Source organism: Enoplosus armatus, chromosome 24 (assembly GCF_043641665.1).
Source record: "Enoplosus armatus isolate fEnoArm2 chromosome 24, fEnoArm2.hap1, whole genome shotgun sequence".
NCBI classification, from domain to species: domain Eukaryota; kingdom Metazoa; phylum Chordata; class Actinopteri; order Centrarchiformes; family Enoplosidae; genus Enoplosus; species Enoplosus armatus.
The window spans coordinates 1,276,286-1,300,998 of NC_092203.1; the positions used below are offsets into that span (position 1 = coordinate 1,276,286).

Consider the following 24,713-nt stretch of genomic DNA (forward strand, 5'->3'; position numbering starts at 1 on the left):
CGAGCTCCGCATCAAAATAACTGATCTAACACCTCCCACCACCCCCTTTGTAGAACACGGGTTCCCCAACTGAGGTTCGGGGACCTTCAAGGGGTCGCTAGAGGGCTCCCAGGAGGTCTGATTTATTTACTTGACATTATTCCAACTGGAGAACATATGAGGATGACTGATCAGTGATATATAACGTATAACTGCTACACCAAATCCCATTACATTTTTCAGACTTTCCTGTAATCTTCTGCTTTGTGATTACCGGATAATTTAAATACAACAAAAAAAAGTCACTCTTTGGTTCAACTCGGGACAAACAAATGCAACGCGTGAAGAGGCGGTCTCCGGCAGACGTTGTATCCTCGCTAAAGTGGTTGGGAACCACTGGTGTAGATCATTATACAGGGCTTAAATGCTCTGATTTTCCTTAATGATTTGGTAGGCATACTTTTGGCAGTTTCTATACTGTTGTTTATGAACAATATTACTGGTTATAGTATTCAGTCTGTGACTTGACACCCCCCACCCCCACCCTTCCACCAGAAAGCTTGTCCCGCCCCTGGCCTAGATGGAGTGCAGTGACACCGGGTGGAAACATGATGGAAGCAGACGGTTAGCGCAGGAGTGAGGGAGGGATTTGGCAAATAATCCCACCGCCTTAATCCCAGCGACAACAAAAGAAAAAAAGTCTGTCCGTCCATCTTTTTGTCACATTACTGTTAAAACAAATAAATAAATAAATAAATAAAGAGAGACATGTCCAAGGCAACATTTTTTTTTATGACTTTTTAAAAAAATATAAACATATCATTGGTAAGTTTTTACAACAGCATTAGCACCGTGCGCACATGTACAAATATCACAAACCAAATTCAATCCCACACAAGAAAACCTGGAGGAAAACAACGTCTGAGAAAGTGATCAATTACTACTTGAGTCTCAGATATTTACTGTGTCTGCGACAATGGTGTCAAAGATGTGATATACGTCCATAGGTTTTGCAGAGACAGAAATGCAAATAAATACAGAAATAAGTATAAATAAATGGAATAACAAATAAATGCACAATACAGTAGACAAATAAATGTCGATTGATTGTTCGTACATTTCTACTTTGTGTTAATGAGGTAGGCGGTGCTAACCTCACTTGTAAAGCACGATTGGTCAGCTGGACATTTATTTCTGCGTCTGTTTATTCGTGAATAAATCATTTTTATCATCCGGGTCTCGACACTCAAAACTCGGAAAAATGCTGGCCCCGGACGGTGCGGCGTCGGTGTGCGCTTTCAAACGACGCAGTGCGCGTTGATGAGCTGGCGGGCCACCTCCATGTTCCCGCTGGCCTGGTAGATGAGGGAGAGGTTGAAGGCGATCTCCCTTCTCAGGTCCACCTGGTCGTCAGGGATGCCCTGCAGGGAGGGGGCGAGCGGTGGGAGGACGAGGAGAGAAAGGGGGGTAGGCAAGGAGAGGACAGCGCGTTACTGGGAGGTGGACTGGAGGATTGTCCGTGCACAAAAACTGGCGAGAAAGAAGAGGATTGTGTGTTATGCGTGTATACGCACCTCCAGTTTCTGTGCAGGCAGCGTGAGGGCCTTCTGGTAGTAATGTATGGCCAAATGTGTGAGGCCCATCTGGTGCAGCGCTCTGCCCAGGTTGTACATGCTCTCCTGGCACTCTCCACGCAGCTCCACGTACCGCCACAGGAAAGAGAAACCCTGAAAAACACACACACACACACACACACACACACACACATATATTTAAGAACAAACTAGGCTGCGTAATTGTAAAGCTTAAAATAAATAAATAAATAAATAAAAAAGGGGTGCATAAATGGCGTACCTGCAGCACCAGCGTGTGTCGTTTGGCTACGTACTTCTGGGACGCCATGTGGAAGAAGGTGAGACCCACGCACAGGCTGTGGAGCGGGTTGTCGGGGTGGGTCTGGAAGGCCTGAACGTACTGGCCTGAGGACGCAACCACAGGTTGGTTTGAAAAACGTTTGGGTGAATGCCGTGGGGGGAAAAAAATATTTGAATAAACTCCATTTTCTGTTCTTTATTCCCGTCCTTTCCTGCGACCTCGCAAACTATGCTATGGACGATTAAAGCCAAATAAATAAAAGATGCGGAAGAGTGATGTCCGCTATGTTAGCATTAGCCATGTTAGCTGTAAATCCCCGTTGCAGTTACATCAGGTTTATGAACGCAGGTTAATTTAAACCCTTTAAAACGCCGTCTGTTTTGTCCATACTGCTGGCAAATGAAACAAAAAAAAGAGTCCTCTAAACTTTGCTGCCTTTATCTTTTGCATTTTTTCAAACCATTCTGTGCTTTTGCGGCTAAGCCTGAGTGCAGAACGGATGTGTCGGTTTTGTTACCCAGAGCGTGTTTGAAGCTCCCCGACACCATGGCGTTGTGTCCGCAGAGGACGCACAAGGCGTGGTTGTCGGGGTGTTTTAACAGCAGCCGCAGACAGAAGCGATGGTGACGCTGGTGCTGGGAGGTTATCGTCAGCTGCAGGGGGGGGGGAGAAAGCACACGCACAGGAACAGCGTGTCAGTGTGTTTTTGTCACTGAGCTTGTGTTGCTTTGTGAAAAGACACACTTTTTTTTTTTTTTTTGCACACAAAGACAAAACGCGCACCTGGTTGAAGATATTCCAAAGCTGAGGCAGATCCACGTTCTCCATCAGCATCAATCTGTTGGGAGAAAAACAGGCAGAAGACACATTTTACATTTGACTTTTCACGACAACAAAGCCGCACACGTCAGGAAACGCGTTCTACCTGATGTAGTTGTAGGCCTTGTAGTAGTTGTGGTCGAGGATGGTGGCAGACAGGCCGAAGAACTCCATCTCCCTCCGCCGGGGCTTGTTGTCGTAGAAGGAGTAGAACTCCATGGCCGACTCCACCAGCAGCTCCGCCTCCTCGTAGCGCCGCACCTCGCACAGCGTTAGCACGCAGCTCACCAGCAGCTGCCACCAGTCCTCTTTAGACAGGACGTTGGTTTTGCCTGGGACGCACCAGCATAAAACGCATGCAGGAATCAGCCAGGCAACCAGGTATGACGACTGACACACACACACACACACACACACACACACACACATATATGTTTATCCATACCTGTGTTGTCCAGATAGGCGGCTTCATGGTCTGCAATCTCTGGCAAAACGGCTTTGGCCTTCACCAGCCTCAGGTGATTCTCGCCGGACACGGTTACAGAGCGCACACACACCTGAGCTCGCTGCATGGCCACCTAGAACACACACACACACACACACATTATTTTAATCATTTGTCAGACACAGGGAGTTTTTATTTATTTGTTGTTGTGTTTTTTTTCCCCCCACATGCTTTAAAAAGGAAAATGTTGGTGTATTTCAACCTTTATTTCCCATGAACGTGGCTCTGTTGTAGAGATGCGGGGGTGTTACCTTAAGTAGCATGGAGATCATGGTGATCATAGCGTCCAGGTAGTCCTGGGTCTGTCCCTGAGTCTTCAGCAGCGTGGAGCGATGCAGCAGCAGCTTTAATTCCTACAACCACAACACATATAGAGGCATGAGTACAAACGCATACGCAAAACACCCTTTCATACACTAGGAGAGCTCAACAAGAAGGCTTTGAAGTGTTCAGCATGAAGAAAGTATGGAAGCCCATTCCGGACAGGAAAAGAAAAACATGGATGTAAAATAAAAAACATTGTCAAACTTAAGATAGTAAGTACAAAGTATCAGTGCCTGAAATGGGCTGGTACTCAGTACCTGGGGCCTTCTGATTTTTGTCCACGTGAGCTCCTGGTGAGTCCGTGGACGCACCCTAAACACTCGACGCAGACCCGCCCCTACTATGCCTCTGATTGGCTACTGCTTGTTGGTTTGGTCGCAACTGCGTCTCTTGATAAAATGGATTAAGAAATGGCAAAAAGCTGGGTAACTGCAACTGCTGAATTAGGGTACTGGCACCTTTTTTGGTCCAATTCAGGCACTGTAAAGTATGACATACACAGCTAATTGGACATTGGTAGGTTTAGTAAACCAAAAATGCGGGTTTACTAATTTTCAAGTAGTATCTCATAATTTGGGCTTATTATGAGTATTCTTTTTTTTTTTATCATGGCCATTTTGTTTCGTTTGCTTGCTGGAAATGGGCTTCCATAAGCATGTCTATAAGTGGGATTTGTGGCGAGAAAGAAACTGGAAAATGTTGTATATTCCTGGAACATGACAACAACGACAACAGCAAATTAAAAAAAACCTTTCCAGTCTGGAAAACACCCCGAGAAATTCCACACTATTCCAAATTGGCCATGGAACTTGCCTTTTGTGCGGCCGACGAGTCCTGTGCCAGTGTGTCGCTGTCGTACATGGACTCCAGGGCCTTGAGGGCGCACTCCGGCCGGCCCAGCTGCTGCTGCAGGGTGGCCAGGGAGAGGCGGGCCTCCAGGTGCTGTGGAGCCATCTCCACCACCTTGGTGTAGCTTTCGACCGCCGCCTCCATGTGGCCCAGCGCCTTCAGGCACTCTGCGAGGGAAGGAAGTGATGAAGGTGTTCATATGCGACAGTGTGGGTCGTTTCAAATCATACACCTTAACTGCATAGTCCCGCAATAAATGGTGTTATACAGAGAGGCGTTTGTTATTTAGCCTACCCTCACTGATGTAAATGGACAAAATACTAGAAGCTAAGCTAGCCGAATTTGCTAGCTTCAGCACAACATCTCAAATCGGCGTCTTGCATTAACGTTCGCAGGGCTGCCGTGTTCTGCTGTCAGTGGCACGCCGCGGCGGCTGACAGCGTGTCTCCTAGCAACAGCCGCCTTGAATTGTCAGCCAACTGCTGCGATGGGAAAGGCCAAGAGGCTTGAAGCTTAGAAGCTGCTGCCACTAATGTCCAAAAATAGTTTTCCTCTTCATGAAAAAGGATAAATGTGGATAATTCAGTTTTCTTTTTGACTTTAAAAGCGCCCTGAATGTTTACTTCACCTTAGCCTTTAAAATATCGGAAATCACTTTAAAAGGTTTGCTGTTGGTCCGACCTGCGTGTCGGAGCCAGACGACAGCCAGGTTGTACTTCTCGGATATGACGAGGGCGGACAGCAGAGGCAGAGCAGACATGTACTCGCCCTCCTCCAGGTAGGCTTCGCCTACATCCAGGTACAAGTCGCCAATCTCCTCTGGACTCTGCTCCATCAGCGTTGACACTAGTCCCTATGAGTGGGGTGGGTACAGAGTGATGGAGACACATGTTTATTGCCATTTTCTCTCCAAAAAGTAAAAGCACCCTGCCTGTGCCCCTTTGTATTTAGTTTTTTTTTTTTTTTTTTTTTAAACTGGATCCAGTCTGAATCAAACAACCAATCAGGGAAATCAGGGATTCTGTAGAAGCCCTTGTTTGTACAGAGTCAATGTGATAGGCCAGTTAACTTGCTCGCTAACCCTGATTGGTTGTTTGAGTCAGACCTGGTTAAAGACTACCTACTTACCTCCACGGGTGTGTAGACATGCAGGTGTATGAGGCAGACCATTAGCTTGGCTCTCAGGTCCACTGGGACACTGTCTGGTACCTGCACATCCTTAATTTCACCTGGAGACACAAACACACACACACACACACACACACACACACACACACACACACACACACACACAATCAGCGTTACTATGTTCCGAAGGTAGTTTCTTTGGTGATGGAGAGGAGTGTGGGAGTTGTGACAGAAAAAGATTATTAGTCTGAGCTACTTTTCAACACAACACAATTGTGGACCTTGGAAAATCGTGTGACTCCAGGTTGAAAATAAATGAGTTGAAGTTTGAGTGCACACATACAGGACAGGGATGAAAGATTTGTTTTCTCCACTCTGTACAGTCGGGGTGGAATAAATTTGACTGGGTTAATTGGTGCCGACACATTATTTGACAGACAGACAATGCAGCATAGACACACTGGGCGCAGGACAAAATCTTCTTTTTGCTTCCTTCTGTTCAAAACTGTCGACTCGTCCTCCCGGGGTTGGGCTTTCTAAAGGAATTAGCTCATCACGATCTAATGAATGAGCAGCAGCGCTTTAGTGTCGGTGCTCGTCTCTTGGGTTTAATAAAAGACAACTGCTTCTAAAAACAGGGCCTTAAAAAAACATTACGCTCCTCAGGGCAATAATAAATGTACAATTTATTATCCTCAGAGTATTTTCAGCCCCTCTGTGAATGAGAAATGAGAGAGAAAGACGGCCAACATCAACAAGCTAGCTACGGTTACTTTAGCTACTTCAGTAACACTAGAGTGCATGTATCATGGAGCAAGTTTAACTTGGGCTGTATTGGAAACCGTCGACTACATACGACCCACGAGGCTTAGCCAGTTTCAAGGTTTTGGAGAGAGGAAGTAATAATCACGCCAGGTACGATACAAACCTTGTGGATTGAATATTGAGTGAAGATTCAGTAACTGGGTTGCTTTTTTTTTTCTCGCCACAAATGTGTTCAGAAAGAAGATTTTGGCGGACTGCTGACGTGAAATAGGTGAAAGTTTAGGTAGCGTTAATGGCAAACCACCCACCGCCAGTGCTTTGCATTGTGGGACACAGCATGCGAGGGAGACCGGTCCGATTGCATACTGGAGATTTATGGACATACTGCACACTACATGCTACACTTTGGGCCAAATCAGCACGTACTGCTAGCACAGCAGGCGGTTTCCAATACAGCCCTAGTCTGGATCCCTTTAGATTACATGGTGGATCCATGATAACTGGTATCATGTAGCTGAAGCCTTTATTGCTCTTCGTTATTTGTCACTTTAATGTAAACTCGGTACTTCTGTCCATTGACTCGACAGGTTTTGATCTAATCCTCAGAACGACCGGTGATGGTGATCCAAACTTTAGTTGAGCCCAAAGCTAGCTGGCAAACCCACTTCGTGATGTAGGTCCAGGAGGGCTGGAATATTTAAAAAAACAGTTAAACAGTTATTTCCGTGATATTCCATGTTACTTTTCCCTCATATTAGCTCCTCATGAAAATGCAGAAGTGGGATGACTCATTTTAACAACAATATGTTATTATACTGTATAAATATTTATATTTTACAAACGGTGACTCACCGCTTTCCTCCGCGGTCTTCGACTTTGGGCCTCCTTCGTTCTTCTTCTCCTGCTCCTCAGTCGTCTGGTTTGCCGCTTTCTCCTCTTGCGCCGCTTCCGTGGAGTCCGATTTGGATTCGGCTCGGACCAAAGTCACGCCTGCAAACTGGACCAAGACCTGGGGAAAAAGCCACGCAGGCAAAAGTATATCGTTGAGACAATAACACACCTTTCATTTGCTCACAAGCAAGCTTTTGCTTCAGTGCGCGCACACACACACACACACACACACACACACACACACACACACACACACACACACACACACACACAAAGAGGTGCACCTCCAGGGCCTTGTTGTACTGGCGGTTGGAGATATAGAGCTCAGCTGCCATGTTGATGAAGTCATCGCTGACCAGGCTGGGGTGTCGCGCCAGAGCATCCTCTATAACGCCTAGAGCTGAGGTCAAGTCATTACTCTCGTAGTAACTCCTACACAGGACACACACAGATAGATGAAACACAGCGTTAGGCCCGGTGCAACTGCCTCTGTGCATGAAAGCGTGGACCCGGTTTCTGTGTGTGCGTCCTGTACTTGGCCATGTCCTTGGAGAGCTGCATGAAGTGCTCTCCGTCTTCCAGCGGCAGCAGCGACAGGATCCTGCGGTAACCGTCCATGCAGTGTTTGTGCTCGCCCAGGCGCATGTGGAGGCTGGAGCGCTCCCACAGGTAGCGCACGTTGGTGGGGTCGTACTTGATGGCTGGGGGACGAGAGGGAATGGAGTACATTAATATCTGCTGGTTAATAATCTGCAGATTGTTTTCTCAACGACAAATACTCTCTTCACGTGTAAGAAACCTCGACAGAAATAAATAATCAAATAAATCTAACTAAAACAGGAAGAGCTGCGTCTCTCACAGCCAGACGTGTCATACTGTTACACTGGAACTCTGCCAAGAGTCTTTCTACATCCCAATGGCTTAAAGATGTCACGTTCTTTCTCAAACTTGAGACAATAAAAGATTTATTTTTTCACACATGGCAGCCCTTTGTAACCCATTTTAATGCGCGACACCGCTTGCCCTCCGATTAATCCCAGTACGTACCTGCCTGCCTATGTTTGTTTGTTTGTTTGTTATGTTTTTCCCTATTTTTTCCTGTTGAATGTGTATTTATTTTAGGTGTGTGATCACACCCCAGCGTGTGTGTGTGTGGGATAGGGATGGTTGGGTGGAGTTTGTACCTTAAATTGTACTTAAATATATATTTCTGATATATTACAGCTGCATTGTCGTTTTTTTTTAAAAATCTGATCAAGACGGACCCTTTGTGTAGCAGAGAATGGCCTGTCTGATGTTGTCCTGCTCCAGGGACATATCTGCCAGTCGGATCCACTCCTCGCAGTCCGAGGGGTTCAGGTGGGCGGCGATCAAGCCGAACTGCAGCGCCTTGTCCATGTCTTCGTCATCCTCGTAGATCATAGCCAGCGTGGAGAACGGCTCATAGGCCAGAGGAGCTGGAAGAGAATCCGTTTAGATTTGAAACTGGAATTTTTGGCGCTGACGATTTTGAAAACATTCATTCTTGTGCTACAGCTAGCCTTGTTTGTCCGTCTCGGAGATATAAACGTAAAAAATGAAGACCTAAGTTGTTTCCTACCCTGTCTTATGATCTCCATGCACATCAGGATGGCGTCCTCTTTCTCTCCTCTGGCGTAGCGGATGTTGGCTTCTCCCATCAAGCCTCTCAGAGCTCGGGGCAGCTTGCTGCGATGACGCCGCTCCTGAACACACACGCGCGCACAAAAAAAGTCGTAACCTAATACACCGGGAAAACACACCATCATCACACCCTTCCCTCCTCCTCACCCTCATCATCTTCTTGTTTTCTCGGTTCAGCTCCATCTCCAGCGCGAACACGTCCCCCACCGCCAGATCCTCCTCTTCTTCATCCTCCTCCTCCTCCTCTTTCTTCTTCTTCCTCCTCCTCTTCCTTCCCCCTCCTCCTCCACCTCCTCCTCCTAGTCCTCTCCCCCCTCGCCTCTGCTTTTTCTCCGTCTCCGCCACCTCTGCCTTCTCCTCTTCCTCCACCTTGTAATCCTCATCATCTTCATCGTCGACATAGCTCAAGCTGTCCTCCTCCTCCTCCTCCTCCTCTGAAGACGGAGGTTGTGGCATCTCTCCCAGCATGGAGGCGAAGGCCAGCTGGACCCCCGGGCTGACTCCCTCCTCTGACAGGACAGGAGAGGAGGGTTATTAGTGTGTGTATTAGTATAAGTCAAGAACAAGTTTATATTTGTTTGTTTTTTATTGATATAATTAACTCAAACAGTGTCCCTCTTACTGTCCAGCCATCACACGTTAGCGCCAATGCATATTTAAAAACCCCAACAGGCGGCAGTCTTACCGACGTTCCCCGGGATTTGTGCGGAGGTGGAGGGCTGAGCATCCCCCTCCACATCTTCAGGTGACACCTCCGACTCCTGGGAGAGGAAAGGAAATGTTAACTTCATGTCACCTAAGTAAGAATGGACAATGTTCAGAGCTAACAGTGCAATAAGAACGTAGTAGTAAATAGCAGAATGCAAAGGTAGCTAGCCGCGTTAGCTAACCGGCGCTAACTTAGCTTTGCCTCCGAGCCGGTTTAGCTAACTCGCCAAGATACCCAGCTACCATGTTTCAACCGCCATTTGTGATATACCTTGGTTTTCCGCTCATCTCTCCGCTTGTCAAACTCCTCAAAAGTTATCCTACCCTCCAGGTAGTCTATCAGCTCGGCGCTGAAGCCAGACATGTCTGTCCGCCAAGTGCGTCCGTGTCCACCCGGCTGACGCTGACCGACGCGTCCTCAGGGAAACTGCGTCACATCAACGCTCCCAGCAGTAACTTCATTCGCGGGATGTAAACTGAGGAGAGAAGAAGACACGCTCCACGCTTGACTGGTGGACCTCAGGTGAACTGCAGTCGCCGGCACGTTGACCTGCAGTCACTGTCAAAAAAAAAAACCCCCAAAAACACTTCCGGGTTGGCGTTATCAAAATAAGAGCCAACCAATGAGATAGACACTGTTTGGGCGCCATCTAGTGGTGACTGAAAAGAAAGCACACAGCGTACTGTTCTGGGGTCTTGAGCTCAGCCTTACCAAATGAAGACACATTTATTGGAACATCAAACATATATGAATCTAAAATATCTATAATCTGGCTTAATATCGGGAGGTATAAAGAGAATGTGGAGGAAAATAAACTATGGCATGTATTCATTTTTTCGTTTTAATGCCTTAAAACATGTCTGGAGGGGGACCTTGTGGTTAATTGGTCATTTAGTTATAAACACTCATATTTCATCTTCCCATCTCGTGAATCATACAATATATTAGTTTGCGTCCTTTCACAAAGCTGCTTATTTAGCATCAAGTGCTGCACAAATTTGAAGGACTTTATTTGAGTATTTATTTCCTTCGTACTTCCCTACAGTTTTAGTTGATCTCAATTAAGATCTTGCATATAGGACATAATAATAAGCTTGCATAACGCTGCCCAGCAGTATACTATAGCATGTACAGTATAAATAAAGTGCAAATTGTTGGGCTTATTATTTAAAATGAACTACGCCAGTAAAATTCTACTTACACATAAATGCATCAGTCATAACAATCTAATAATGTAATATATAATTGTGTAACACATTGTCCTGCTTTGAGCATGACACTTTAAGCACACATTGCGGATAATAGTTATGTTATAAACCATTGTGTCACGGCCACTTTTTCAGTACACTCATTCCCATTGTGTTTGTTGCTCCCTCGTCCATTGTTCCCCGCTGAAATATCACAAAGAGTTCTACAATGTGGGAGTGCGGCTCGAGCGCGCATGAGTTCAGATTCAATATGACCTGTTTGTTTTTGTCAAGATTTACGTCAAAGCATATCTGCTTTTCCATTTCACCCGGGTCCAGAGCCAGCGTGGCAACTGCTGCTGTCCATTCAACGGACCCGTGCTTTGACGTATTCTGTGCGTTATCTTTTTAATCTCCCGTGCAAGAAAGAGGGGGAACAGAAAGAAGAGAGGGAGAGAGAGGGGGGGGGGGGGGTGGACAAAGTGGAGGAGGGGATGGTTTCATCCCAGCAGTCGATGCTCCTCCTGTTTCTTTCCCAGTTTCCTCTCGGCACATCAGTGAACTCTCATCCCCTCTGCTCCGCCAGCCTCACACGGTTTTGGTGTCCCGGATGGTCCGGACCTATCCAAACCGCGTGATGACTGCACCTGAAGCCTAGCGCCCGGTGAGTACACGTCCAGACCTGCACCGCTTCATCCACCAAAAACAAAACACTTACGCAGTTTGTGCCTGTTTTTGTCATAATCTCTAAGGGACTGTGCAAAAAGTGATTAGAGGGGAGGCGGGGTCAGAAAAGGTGGACCGCTTTTGTTTGTTTTTTTTTCTTTTTTGCTAAAGTCACCTTCTATTTAATCTGCATTATAACAGAACTGTGACATCATTATCTGTATCATGGGAGTTAACATGTACAGTACATAAAGTTGATCTCTAATCATTATATATAATTATAATTAAAGCTGCAACTAATAATAGTTTTTTTTTTTTTATGAATGAATCTGTCGATTATTATTTTTTTATTTATTAAACGATAAAGTCCACAAAATAGTTAACGACGCCCAACACCGGTACTAATGCCAAGGTGACGTCTTAAAATGTCTCCAAAACCGTAAGATATTCTACATTAAATGAAATAAAACACGGGAGAAACGAGCCAATGTTTTTTTTTTTTGCTCCGCTTGATAAAACGGATGGAAACGATGAACTGATCCAAATAGCTTCAGATTCACCCCCCCCCCCCCCCCTCTGTTGTTCCACCAATGAACGGAGCCAAAAACGTCGCAGCGGCTGAAGCCCAAATCATTTGTGGACAGTCCCTAATTAATTGTTTTGTGGAGTCTCTTTAGTTCACTTAATCCTGTGCACAGCACCAGGCAGCAGGTTTGAATCCCTATCAGTGTGTGTAAACAGTGAACACTTGGGCCTGTGTTTTTGGTGTGTCTGCGTGTCATTGTCTTCGTCCCTTATCAGGAACAATTTTCACCGCTCAGTTGGTCGGCACAAAGGCCACGGGGGCCCCCGGCTTCATGACAACCACTGTTCTTCTCTCCTTCCGTATCTCTTCTCCTCCTCAGCTGAATTCGGCCTGCGTGACCGGCGTCTTTCTCGGAAGCAGGGGACAAATAACGCCGATTCCAAAATGAAAACGGGAGCGCGGTGGAAAGAACACACATGTCTTCCACGCGGCCATTGTTCCCCTGGGAGACAGATACAACAGCGGCTTTATTTGAATTACAGTGCATTTATAAGCACTCATGTTGACTGAGACGCATTAGGCTGAAAACACATATGAGCTCTGGTTGTAAGTATGCAATGAGTGCTTTACTTATTTCCAGGTTTTCCACGAGTGTGGACCCCCTCCTCATGATGAACGCCACTCCTGGCAGCTGCACGGCAGAGATGCCGTATGAGTACCAGCCCAGTTTCAAAGGGCTTTACATCGCCACTGAGCTCATCATCGCCGCGCTGGCCATCACAGGCAACTTCCTGGTTTGTCTGGCCGTCGCCCGGAACAAGAAACTTCGCACGGTCACCAACTACTTCCTGGTGGGGATGTCTGTTTCCGCAAAGTCTGTTTAATCCCTTTATGAAATTTGGGACTCCTGTTGTAATCTACAATTCTGCGGGTTGAGATATCTAAAGGACCAAAAGTGTGTTTCAGTCTGTATGCATGTGTGTGTGTGTGTGAAGGTATCATTGGCAGTGGCGGACATCCTGGTGGGCTTGGTGGCCATTCCCTGCGCAGTGTTGACAGACCTGGGTCGACCTCGCCATGACTTGCCCCTCTGCCTGGTGCTGCTCAGCATCCTGATGGTGCTCACGCAGGTAGGAGCGTTTACCTGGCGATCGACTGCAGGTGGGATTCCTGCAGGGCAAGAGCACCACCCGTACTAAACCGGTCAATGTCAGCAAGGTGTAAAAGCTGGAGCCACTTGGTGAAGCCAAAAGCCTCGTCACTTTGACCGGCTCTTTGGTGTACAATTTGATTTAGGGACTGTATGAAAATTATTAGGGCGGGGAGGGGAGCTGAAACGTGTGTTTCATTGTTAATACATTTAATTTATGATGGTAAATGGACTTCAGTGGTCCACATTCCAATCAAGAGTGTGTTGGAACGGTGTCTTTACACGGCCCGTGTCCGGTCCTTTCTCTTCCAGAGCTCCATCCTGAGTATGTTAGCAGTAGCGGCAGAGCGCTACATGGCCATCCTCCTGCCCTTCCGGTACCAGCGCGTCATGAGCCCCGCGAACGCCCGACTGGCCCTGCTGGTCACCTGGGGCCTGGGAGCCGTCTCCGGCTCGGTGCCGCTCATGGACTGGCGAAGACAGCCAGCAGACTCTGAGTAAGAGGGAGGGGAGGGAGGGAGGGTGAGTGGGCAAATAAAAGAGTGAATGGTGACAAGAAAAAGGGAAATGCATGGAATGAATAAAAGAATGAATGAATGAATGAATGAATGAACGGGGGAAAGGCAAGGAAATTTCATGAACGAATTACAGGGGGGGTAAATGACTGAATGAATCAAAGTCAGGAAAATGGCATGACTACATGAATGAATGGAAATCTCTCAGGAAAATGCAATGAGCTGAATGAATGAATGAATGAATGGAAGCGGGACGTCTGTGTGACACGAAATGGGAAAGTTAAGTGGGAAGATTGCAGGAAAGTTTGACGAATGAGAGAGTGAATGAAAATTGGATGTGTGTATGGACGGCGAAATGGAGAGATGACTGAATGAATTAAAAAAAAAAAAAAATGATGGGGGAGATTGAAGGAAAATGAATGCGTGCATGCACAAATGGAGAAATGAATGAATGAATGGGAAGCTTTCAGGTGAAAATGAATCCACAAATGAAGGAATGAATGGCGTGTGCATGACATATATGAATGGATGGAAAAACGACTGAAGAAGAGGATGAATGGGTGAACAGAAGACAGGGTTATTAAAATGAATGAAGGTAAAAAAAAAAAAAACTAAGAAGAGCAAAATGGAAAGATGAATGAATGACAAGATTGCAGGGAAATTAAATGAATGAATGGATGGATGGATGAATGGATGGATTAGGGCAGCAAAATGACTTCTACAATTATATTGATTATTGAATGAACGTAAAATTTCCAGGAAGATGAATGAATGAAAGAAAGAAAAATATGCATGTTATGTACCGTACACTGTACAGCATGTATGACGGGAAAGATGACTGAATGAATAAGAGAATGAACGAAAACAGGGGGCATCAAAATGGAAAGATGAATGAATGAATGAATGACAGCAGGAAATATACACCTCCCTGTGGTTCCAGCTACTGCATCTTCACATGTGTGGTGGACATGAGCTACATGGTGTACTTCAACTTCTTCTGCTGCCTCCTGGTGCCGCTGGTGGCCATGTTCATCATCTACGGCCACATCTTCCTCACCGTCCGCCGCCAGCTCAGACGCATCGCCGTGGCCAGGGGGGGCGCAGAGGACGCGAGAGCCGCTGCCAGCGGGAGCACTGGGACGGGGGACGCCGGGAGCTCGGCCGCCGCGGGAGGCGCTGGTGGTGGGGCAGACACGGGGACGGGAAAAGGAACCAGGCCTTCGGGAAAATGCAAGGCCGGACTGAGGGCTGGGGAAGAAGCTGGCATCGGGTCCGTTATTGATACCGAGACCACCGCTGCCTTTACAAAGCCGGGGCTCTGGGTCGCCTCAGCTGGATCTTCCTGCTCCAGCTGCGCCCCCGCCGACCCACGCCCAGGGGAGTCCAACAAGGCCAAATCCAGCATTCGCACCAGCCAGGAGCTGCGCAAGGCCACCTCCCTCTTCCTGGTCCTGTTCCTCTTCATGGTGTGCTGGATGCCCATCCACCTCATTAACTGCATCCTGCTGCTCTGCCCACAGTGCGAGGTGCCCATGACGCTCACACTAGCGGCCATTTTGCTTTCACACGCCAACTCCGCACTCAACCCGATCCTGTACGCCTACAGGATGAGGTCGTTCCGACACACTCTGATGGGAATGTGGAGAGGAGTGTGGAGCGCTGGGCCGAAACACCAGTAGAGCCGCAGCGGGGGGGGGGGGGGGTCACAAAAGGACTTGCAAGCTTTTAAGAGGCCAAAAGTAACTTTGATCAAAGTCCAAGTGTGCAGTGACTCACAAGGACTGGGACTGCATCACCTTCAGCTTTTACCCATCATTCCTTGCAGCCAATACTTGGGACACTTCAATATACTGAAACATAGCGAGAGGAAAGTCTCTGCACAGATACTCACCTAAAGGGGTCCAATAAAATGAGGACTCGGGGCTCGACCTACAAACGAAACATTTCTATTAAAAGTTTACAAGTTAATATATTTAGAACCATTTCCTCTTTGTCTTTGACTCACAAACGTCATCATGTGGACACAAACATGACTCCAGACGAATACCAATATTGATCCGTGACCGCTGGATGTGTAAATAAGCCATGATTCGCCGGATCACTTTTATAAGGTTGCACTGCCCCCAAGTGGCGAACAAAAAAACAACAACAACAACAACAAAAAACAAACAGTAACGTGGCTTTAAAGGATGGAAGGCGCCCTAGCAGATAACGTGTCACATTTTTATAGCCACCTCGAGTCTTTTAAATTGATCTCAGTGTACACATTCCACTAAAATCAGGGAGGATGTGTGTGTGTAAAGTTGTAGAAAGTTGGTTGGACTAAAAATCTAAAAACGCCACCAAGACTTTAAGAAGTGACGAGGACGTTATGGGTCAATTGGTTTGACGTCTGATGTTCAGTTTTAGGGAACGCTTTAGTTTTCCTCTGTTTTAGAAAAACAAGAATGGACTCTTCTGTCTTGAGCGTTTGATTTAGTTTTATATGGTGCTCTGTGTACTTGCCGTGTCTACATAAAAGTTCAATAAATGCGTTGGTCTGTATAACACAGTTTATATGCACATAAATGTCTAAACTGCACCAGCTTTTCAAAATAATTGTTTTTTTTGTGCATTTACTTTCCCCCTGCGCTTATTTGAATCTTGAAAAAAAAAAATGAACACAACAAACAGCCAATCAAAGAGGAGAGTCAAGTGAACATAACTGCGTGCTTTATTGATATACAGTAAAGCATTTTTTTTATAATACAGTAGTAAGGCATATATTTGGTGGAATCTGATATGTTGTGAAGTATTTGACGCGTTATTTTGAAAAAACGATGCGAGAAATGGAACACAAACGTTAGAAATGGGGGGGGGGGGGAAACAAACAAACGAACAAACAAATCAATCAAATTCAGTGTCTGGATCAAAACAAAACCTTCTCGGATCATGCGGCAAGAATATGATGACCCCGCCCCCCCCACCCACACACACACAAAAAAAAAGAAACCCCACACAAGTGTATAACGCCGCGATGCTCAACCACGGGCTTCTCTGAGTGGTTACACATTAAATAAAAAGGATGGACTTTATTTAGTCACACATGCTAATATCGTAACACCTCACACAGCACAAAACAAAAGAACCTTTTAACCAAAGACAAAACGCAACACTCTGCTAGAATAAACGCCAGCCTCCACACAGAAAACAAATATCTAGTATGTCCCAGGTATGACAGTAGTGCACACGGATTCATTTGATTTGCGTAAAATGCTAGTTTTTTTTAAATTTTATTTTTCATACTTGCGTCATAGAACATTCAGATCAGAGACTCGTACAGTGCAGCAGAACACGTACGGCGCGATCATCAGGGTATCTGGCGTGAATCAATCGGCCAGCGATAATCAATTCATGAATCGACAATCTGAGATGTGGAGACTGAGGACAGCGGGGAGGTTTGCTCCCGGACCGGACTTCGACGCGAGGTAGAGCTTGCGTTGCTGGGCTTCCCTAAAACTCAAGAACGCAAGGTGTTTTTCTCCGCTCAAACTGTGACGGGAGAATTCCTCGAAAAGGGAATCCCGACTAGCAGCCTTGTGGTGCTCAGATTCATCTAAAAAAAAAAACACATTCCTCTCACAGAACTTCGGACGGGGATAAACTGGACCAAAACCACAGCGTGTTGTGTGTGCGCAAAGACACTTAGAAAGCGTCTGAAGGTGAAATCCTTGCTCGGTCCGTCAAGGCCCGACGCAGAACTGAGGGTAATACTTCATACTGGATATTGGCAGCTTTGATAACAACAAGTAGGCCTTCATGACGACACTGTTTCTGTGTTTCCTTGAGGCCTAAATAAACCTGTTGAATGCTGACTCCTTCACTCCAAACACCCACTCTGCAGCGTCACCACTGGTGGAAAACTTCACGGGGGAGGGGGGGGCCTTTAAAATTATTTTTTTTTTTTACATATGAAGGTCATATGTATATACAGATATGGAGGGAGCGTTCCAAAAGGCTCGCTATGCAGTAGGGGGTCTAGTGAAAGACGCTATATGTGAAGTTGCATCGTGGGAAATTCAGGTTCCAGTGTTTTTAAAGCTTTACCCCATACTAGGCAGAAAAAGTCAGGGCATCTGACTTTATATACTGTATATACTATATACTTATATATATATATACTGTATATTAATCAATCAATCAATAGGGGTGATAACTCCACTATGAGCAAACAAAAATGAAGATTACACTCTGCCCAATTCCTCTAATTATGGAGACTGATTAATGGAAAAAAGGCATCCAAATGATGTCCAATTATGTCCAATTATTTCCCCATTCTGTGCTGTAGCTTTGGCTTCGAGGACTCGTCTCGGTCCTGAACCGGGCCTGCGACAGCGTCCGTTTGCGCACACAGCACGCTGCGTCGAAAAACAATACGGGGATAAAAAAAAAACAAAAACAAAAACAAAAAAAAAACTGTTGCCACAGAGATGTTAATAACAGGGGAGGATTAACGAAGTTGAGGGATGGGCGGATAGATGGACGGATGAGCGGACGAATGAATCATTCAAATATAAACGTGAGGTTTGTCAGCCAAAGCCAAAAGAAGAAGAAAGAGGGAAAAAAAAGAAAAAGCTGTAATGCAATGTGGAAATTAGGCACCACCACACACACACACACACGCACACACACACACACACACACACACACACACACACAGACAACGTACTGTAAAGATCCAGGATGCCTGCATTACCTTGACAGTAGTGTACGCTGTTATAGAAAGACATTTTCCTCTTAGAAAGCACCCTTATGATTACAATCATTCTTTTTTTTTTTTGTTTTTCTCTCGATACAAATGTCTGAAATGCTTTAGCTGTTTTCCCCAAATTACAAAGAGATGGCAAGTATTCGACCACACTGAACACACTCATTCGCATCTCGTCCCTCTCTTTGCCCCCCTCCACCCCACTCTTGTTTTATACAATTGCATAGGAGTTTAAAAACCAGCCTCTGTTAATAATAAAACAACTTCAGGACGTTTTAAGAAACTACTGAAATCTACAAGTTACAACGTTTTTTCTTTTGTTTTGTTTTGTACGCGTCGTAGCTGGAACCGCAATCCTTCACAAAAATAGACGTTATATATAATCTCTTTGTAAACTGTGTTTCCGATCCAGTTGTTTTGACTAGAAAAGCATGCGACAGGTAGGGAGGGGAGGGAGGAGGGGTGGGACACGGGCCAGAAGGGCAGTTGGGGGGGGTGGGGGGGGTCAGAAGCGCAGGGCCTCGTGCTGTTCGGCGCTCTGCTCGTCTGTCATCACGCTGACCAGTGACTCCATGGCGCGGCCCAGATCGTCGGCCATGTGGAACAAACTGCCAATACTGGGACCTGGAGAGAGGAGGAGGAGGAGGAGGACATGCTTAGACAACGACACACTCACCAACAGCTGCACGTGTCGACACAAGCACACGTGGACACGTGTAAAAAAATAAAATAAAATAAAAAAAGTGGTGCTTTGAGCTAAATGCTAACGCTGGCATGGCAAACGTGCTCACAGTGACTGAAGGCTAACATGCTGTTGAGCAGGTAAATGGCAAGCGGCTGCATTAATATAGCGCTCTTATCCAAAGCGCTTGGCAACTTTAGCATGCTAAGATTGCTAATTAGCAACAAAACATAAAGTGCAGCTGAGGCTGATGGTAATGTATTTGGCCGTAATACCAAGGAAAGGAAATATTGTTGGATTGCCTATAGAGCTTCATTCGTAACCGTGACGTCACCCATCGGTTTGGGGACTACTGTTCTGAAGCCTCGGGTTTGGCAGTTTGGCCGTCGCCGTCTTGGCGTTTTGGAACCAGGAGTGACCATATTTGGACTAGAGGGTGGAGCTGGGGATCTGAGAACCCGAGGACACTGCGCGCGCCTACCTACACCGGCAACCAGACTGCACCTGGCAACCCCGCGCGAAGTCGCTGCTGACAAAGTTAGCTTGTAAATGTACTTACCGCGAAACATTAACAGCCGACTCCTAGAGCGTCTTTCAGTACAACTCGAGGACTCAAGCCCCTATCCTGATTGGATAGCCCCGCACCTAAAGCATACCCTGCTTTGACGTCTATTTGACTCTAAATGGGACCATCATGCCGTATTAAAGAGGACTCGAAACTAGCGACTGAGACTATAAACTCTGAGGTAATAAATCAAGTGGGAAGTAGGGTCACTTTCTTATAGACTTCTACACAATCTGACTAGTGGAGTCGCCCCCTGCTGGCCTTTAGAAAGCATGCAGGTTTAAGGCACTTCCACATTGGCTTCACTTTTCAGGCCTCAGAAACAACAAAATGTTGACAACTTAACAGTTTCTTATCACGTGAAATGGTGCTTGTGAACTGACCTTGTCCCGAATCTACATGCACACAAAGATGCACTATGTACACACACACACACACACACACACACACACACACACACACACACACACATCCCAGGCTACAGTTACGGCACCGACTCTACTCCCTGCTGTGACGAGCAGAGCAGCAGAGAGTGACAGAGGACAGAAAAAGGGAAAGGAAGGACAGATATTCGTTGTTCCCCCACTCTCTCTGCTGCATGTTTTGTGCACAGTTCTACTTGCTACACCGGCTCTGGTTGAAACGCAAATTGCGATGGCAGGTCCCAAAAAGCTGGTACAAAACATGGTGCTTTGCATGCGGCGGAAATACTCCTTTTTGTAATAGTAGGTGGGGAAATGAGATGGGAAGGTGGGGGTGGGAGAAAGTTGAGCCACTAACCTCTCATGGGTGTCCCCTTCTCCCTCCTGGCTCACGAGAGAAAAAGAGGAAAGGAAGAAAAGGAAGGAAGAAAGAGGAAAATAGTCAGCCTCGTGTCGGTAACAGAGAGGGAAAAAAAAGACGTTGTGTGTGAAGGTTCAGTGTGAGCATTTGATTGGACAAAAAAAACCCCTCCTCATAACAAAAAGTAGAACACTGATCTTTGCTCCCAAAATCAATCGGTATAAAACCTTTTTTTTGGGAAATGATTTCCTTACTTTACGCCAGTCATCAGGTCATTCAGTGTATTTTTTTGTATTGTATTTGTTTATCCCAGTCGTCAATTGGACCAGCGTCCACAGTGTTATTTCTTATTTTCGCTCGATGAAGTTGCTGGCGGAGGACAAACATTAAAAGGTTCGTATTGGAGCCAACAGCAGGGAGTTTGTATTTTAGCCTTCTGAGGTTGAGATGTGGGGGAAACCTCCCAGCATTACTGATGTTCCACCGTGCACAGTTTCATTATTAAGAGTTATTCAAAGTTATATTTTTTTTCCTGTGCATTTCTTTATGGACTGTTTCGATCAGTGGTTTTTCGTCTCTTTTCTCTATGGGGTTCTGTGTTGAATTTCAAATCGGGTGTCATACTGCTCTTTCAGCTGGTGGTGTTTATCGCTGGTGCTCCATACCCTGGCTGTGAGGGAAAGAATTGTTGAGCTGTTCCATCACTTCCTCCAGCCCAGATGCATCTTGGGAAGGGCTGGACAGCTCATCGTCACCTGGGGAAGGAGGAAGGACACGGACGGGTTTTTTTCTATTTACAGAATTCTAGCTGCTACAATAATGCCCAGTCACATTGTTCATGTGTTTGAACACACACACACACACACAATCTGATTAAACACTGCATCTGCTGTAGAAGCGTCCAACACCAAATTAGACATATCTGCTTACATCTCTATTTATATCCTTTATGCTTTTAAAAAGGGTGGATGCAAATTAAAGGATTTAATTGGAATGTGTGTGTGGGGGGGGGGGGGCGCTCTTACCCATTGTGTCAGTAGTCTGGCTGGCGGCCACGCGGAGCAGAGGGAGGGAGGAGTCGGAGCGCTGAGAGGAGGTGGAGGGAGAGGACAGAGCTGTGCCGTTCACCTTGGAATCCGTCTTACACACACACACACACACACACACACACATATTAGACACACAACAAATTGGCAGCCGCACAGCTTAATTAGAGGAGTCAAAAGGGAAGTGAAGTGTGTGCGGGACCAAGGAGTTGGCCTGGTCCTCTGTGTCAGCTGTTACTGGCAGTCAGACAGTGTGGAGGAAGCTGCTGGTCACTACACCACATGAGGGTTCACTGCCTTCACAGCAGATTTGTAATAATTGTGCACACAGTCTGGTGAGGGACTGGAAGCAGCGGAGTTACTAAACTCACAGGCGGACCTGAGCTGCGTGCCTAAAGGCCCCCCCGTGTGCCCCTTCGATGACCGGATTTTCTTGAAGATTTGTGAATTCGGTGAACTGATTTGAGCAAAATGGAGAGGGGTGTCCTATCTGATGATGCCATGGGAGAGTGCCCTCAGTTAGCAGCACAACGGAAATCCATTTTTAACTCAGAGAGACAAGTATTTAACTAGAAGCAATGAAATCATGCGTCCGCTCCGTCAAACATCTTCTCCGTCAACAGCGGCCCTCCACCGACGGGGGACTCACTTTCTCCTATTCTATATTGTGGTGACTGCTGACGCAGTTGATCTACTCAGCACATGTACAGTAGTTTGTGCTCCTGCCGGTGTGTACCTGCTCCAGCAGCTGTCTCAGCCTGTGCAGTTGGGACTCCAGCTGTTTGTTGTGGTCCTCCAGTATCTGCATCCGGGCCTCCAGGCGCCCTTTGTGCTGCCGCAGCAGTTTGGCCTCGGCGATGAGCTCGGCGTCGCGCGCGCTCTGCGGCGACACCGGGAGCATCTCCGGGGGCGACGGCAGCGGCGACAGGCCCTTCCTGTCGTGGGCCTTCTTCAGGCGGTCGTACTCGGATTGTAGCTTCCTGCGGGCGGCAGAGGATTTAATCGACCGCTGCTAGCTCGGATACACATGTGAAATATGAAACACACTCGTGAACGAGACCCTTCGGGCCCCCTCCCCTCCCCATTATGTTCCACATACTCATCATCTCATGCACACATAGACACGACATCTATTTCTTTTCTAATTTTCCATTAGAAAAGCAGCAAATAATAGAAAGAGGGGTGCGTTCACTGACCTGTTCTCTAGCTCCAGGTCATTGAGGACCCTCTCCAGCTCTCCCTTCTCCTCCGTTTCCATGGAGACGAGGATCTGGGCTGGGCTGCGGGGCTGGCTGAGAGGAGAGCCTTGGTTCAGAGATTGGCAGTAGTGCTGGATCAACATGTGCTCGTCATCGCTGCGAATGCGCGCACACACACACACACACACACACACACACACATACACAGAGGAAAATGGAGAAAAAGGAAATCAGCAAGTGAGTGAAAGAGCAGCAGTGGAACAGGACTGCACCACAGAAGAAGGAGAATGCAAAACACAGCAGGGACAGAGAGAGGGCCAGAGCTGTCGCCTTTCCATCACATCCGCTCTGAACTCTTGTTTGCAACGCTGGAGTTCGGAGCGATTCGATTGGCCGCGCTCCGCCAACCCCCTGACCGGCCGCGCGGGCGGCCCGCGGCGTTCGGGAGGATTCTAATTAGGCCAGGTATTCAGATGCTGCTGCATTCACCGCGCTAGCCTTGAATACCAAAGGAGCTGCAGATGTGAGCTGTTTGAAAACAGCCCATCCCCTTTAAGACGGCCCGCTGACTCGAGGAGTGCGGAGCTGCTCTCCTCCCGTAGGTGCTCTCTGCTCGTTTTCGTCAACAAAGCTGCATCTGGAAAGCCACGTTGATGTGTTCTTTAACTTTGCAACGTTAATTACAGGCTTATATACGCACACAGACTTGAACATAAGATATAAAACATGCCAAAAATGGACATTTTTTTGAGACTATTCTTCGTGGCTTGTTGGAAATACGTCATTTAAAAGTTGTAAATGATGTTTTAAATGATTTTTTTTGTATGTGTGTGTGTGTGTGGTTTAACACTGATGTAACGCAGTAATAAATATTGCTAGAAGTGATGCCATCGGGGGTTGAGTCTTTTCATTTGTAACAGGAGATCGGTATTAAGCGTTAAGTGGAGGCGTGGAGTTTGAAGGATGTGGGCGTTTCGAGTGACGTGCAATCCTGAGAACAAAATGCCAGCGGGGAGTAAACGGCACACGTTCCCAGCTTGCTGGCATGTTAACGGGTAGCTCGCCGGGCTACAGTAGTTCACCAGCTGGGAGCGAGCAGCATCCACGAGCGCCTGGAAATATTTCACGACGGAGCGCGGGGGGGGGGGGGGGGGGGGGTTTCGCCACTTTCTGCTGTGGCCAGACCGTAAGGCCTCTGTAGTTCCGAGACGATGGTTTTGATTTGAATGATTCGGATTAAGACCAGCTTCCGCTCCTCTCTCTCTCTCTCTGTGTCCCGTGCGAAACTTCCTGTTTAAAACGACCACGCTCCATTGTGCTACTGTACATACAGCAGGATTTAAGACAGGGATCTTATCCCAGAGGACAATATGAATACAATATGTGAGATATATACAGTATATATATATATATATACACACACACACACACACACGTGGGATATGCTGATGCAAATAAGAATAACACCATAATAAGAGAACAAAAAGAATGTTGACGCATGTAAACATAGTCGTTGACATATATCACAACCAGCCAATGGAAACAAAGGAGACAGAGCCGGTTCACTCACACACACACACACACACATACATAAACACACACGAGAGCCAATCAGTGAGTGAGGAGGTTGGCAAAACAAACAAACAAACAAACAAACAAAAAGCGGTTCTCACATGCTCTCATTGGGTGAGATACTGTCATTCAGATAAGAGCCATTACGATTCTCCATTTCCGCTAACCTGCGGAGGGGGAAGAAACAGAGCAGTCAGTCTCCAAAACCAAAAGGTCGAGCAATTAGCAGATTCCGGGGTGGGGGGTGGGGGTCCACCTCCACCTCAAAGAATTCAGATATTTTGCTGATGTGGTTGTGGTTTAAGTGTAAACCAATGTGCAGATTGATATGAAAACACTCAACTTAAGGCTTCATGTGTCCCGTCGTGGGTTATCTAACTTTCTAAGTTCCAACTCCGTGGAGAAGCTGGTATTCACAGAATGAATGGTAGAAAATGTTGCTGCGTGTCTGGGGGGGGGGGGGGGGGGGGCCTCGTGTCTCCAAGTTACGCGAAATGTGTGCAAACAGCAGCGGGAATAATGGAGAATTTGGTGAAGCACATAATGGTCGCTGAGACTGTTGGGAGTTC

At 46.7% G+C, this 24,713-nt stretch overlaps 3 protein-coding genes across 3 annotated transcripts in view; 1 reads left to right on the forward strand and 2 right to left on the reverse strand.

Moving 5' to 3' along the window:
- Positions 1–779: 779 nt before the first annotated feature.
- Positions 780–9,869, reverse strand: gtf3c3 (general transcription factor IIIC, polypeptide 3). The gene is made up of 19 exons (XM_070930729.1): positions 9,777–9,869; positions 9,483–9,558; positions 8,945–9,306; positions 8,736–8,859; positions 8,401–8,592; positions 7,671–7,836; positions 7,420–7,567; positions 7,097–7,253; positions 5,480–5,580; positions 5,033–5,204; positions 4,316–4,518; positions 3,430–3,531; positions 3,119–3,251; positions 2,780–3,005; positions 2,638–2,692; positions 2,372–2,507; positions 1,834–1,958; positions 1,554–1,706; positions 780–1,400 (listed from the first exon to the last, which is right to left on the reverse strand). Exons 1-19 carry the CDS (start codon positions 9,867–9,869, stop codon positions 1,278–1,280), a joined length of 2,847 nt encoding a protein of 948 aa, XP_070786830.1. The 3' UTR covers positions 780–1,277.
- Positions 9,870–12,531: 2,662 nt separating this feature from the next.
- On the forward strand, positions 12,532–15,229 carry LOC139306717 (adenosine receptor A1-like). Its single transcript, XM_070930668.1, has 4 exons — positions 12,532–12,736; positions 12,881–13,015; positions 13,348–13,532; positions 14,491–15,229. The coding sequence occupies exons 1-4, from the start codon at positions 12,554–12,556 to the stop codon at positions 15,227–15,229; spliced, it is 1,242 nt and encodes a 413-aa protein (XP_070786769.1). The 5' UTR covers positions 12,532–12,553.
- Positions 15,230–18,838: 3,609 nt separating this feature from the next.
- LOC139306716 (dystrophin-like) overlaps positions 18,839–24,713 on the reverse strand; it is a 49,270-nt gene continuing 43,395 nt past the window's right edge. Inside the window, exons 21-27 of the mRNA XM_070930666.1 lie at positions 24,246–24,311; positions 22,566–22,728; positions 22,110–22,349; positions 21,353–21,467; positions 20,993–21,082; positions 20,325–20,350; positions 18,839–18,921 (exon numbers count right to left, since the gene is read on the reverse strand). Coding sequence (XP_070786767.1) covers positions 20,328–20,350; positions 20,993–21,082; positions 21,353–21,467; positions 22,110–22,349; positions 22,566–22,728; positions 24,246–24,311 — 697 coding nt within the window. The 3' untranslated portion in view covers positions 18,839–18,921; positions 20,325–20,327. The remainder of the gene's footprint in view (positions 18,922–20,324; positions 20,351–20,992; positions 21,083–21,352; positions 21,468–22,109; positions 22,350–22,565; positions 22,729–24,245; positions 24,312–24,713) is intronic.

Coding starts and splice junctions, on each gene's coding strand:
- gtf3c3 (XM_070930729.1), bottom strand. CDS start 9,869: ATGTCTGGCTTCAGCGCCGAGCTGATAGACTACCTGGAGGGTAGGATA. Junction 8,860..8,944: donor AAAACAAGAAGATGATGAGG/GTGAGGAGGAGG, acceptor GTGTGTGTTCAG/GAGCGGCGTCATCGCAGCAA. Junction 7,254..7,419: donor AGTACAACAAGGCCCTGGAG/GTGCACCTCTTT, acceptor CTTTTTCCCCAG/GTCTTGGTCCAGTTTGCAGG.
- LOC139306717 (XM_070930668.1), top strand. CDS start 12,554: ATGATGAACGCCACTCCTGGCAGCTGCACGGCAGAGATGCCGTATGAG. Junction 12,737..12,880: donor CGGTCACCAACTACTTCCTG/GTGGGGATGTCT, acceptor GTGTGTGTGAAG/GTATCATTGGCAGTGGCGGA. Junction 13,533..14,490: donor AGACAGCCAGCAGACTCTGA/GTAAGAGGGAGG, acceptor CTGTGGTTCCAG/CTACTGCATCTTCACATGTG.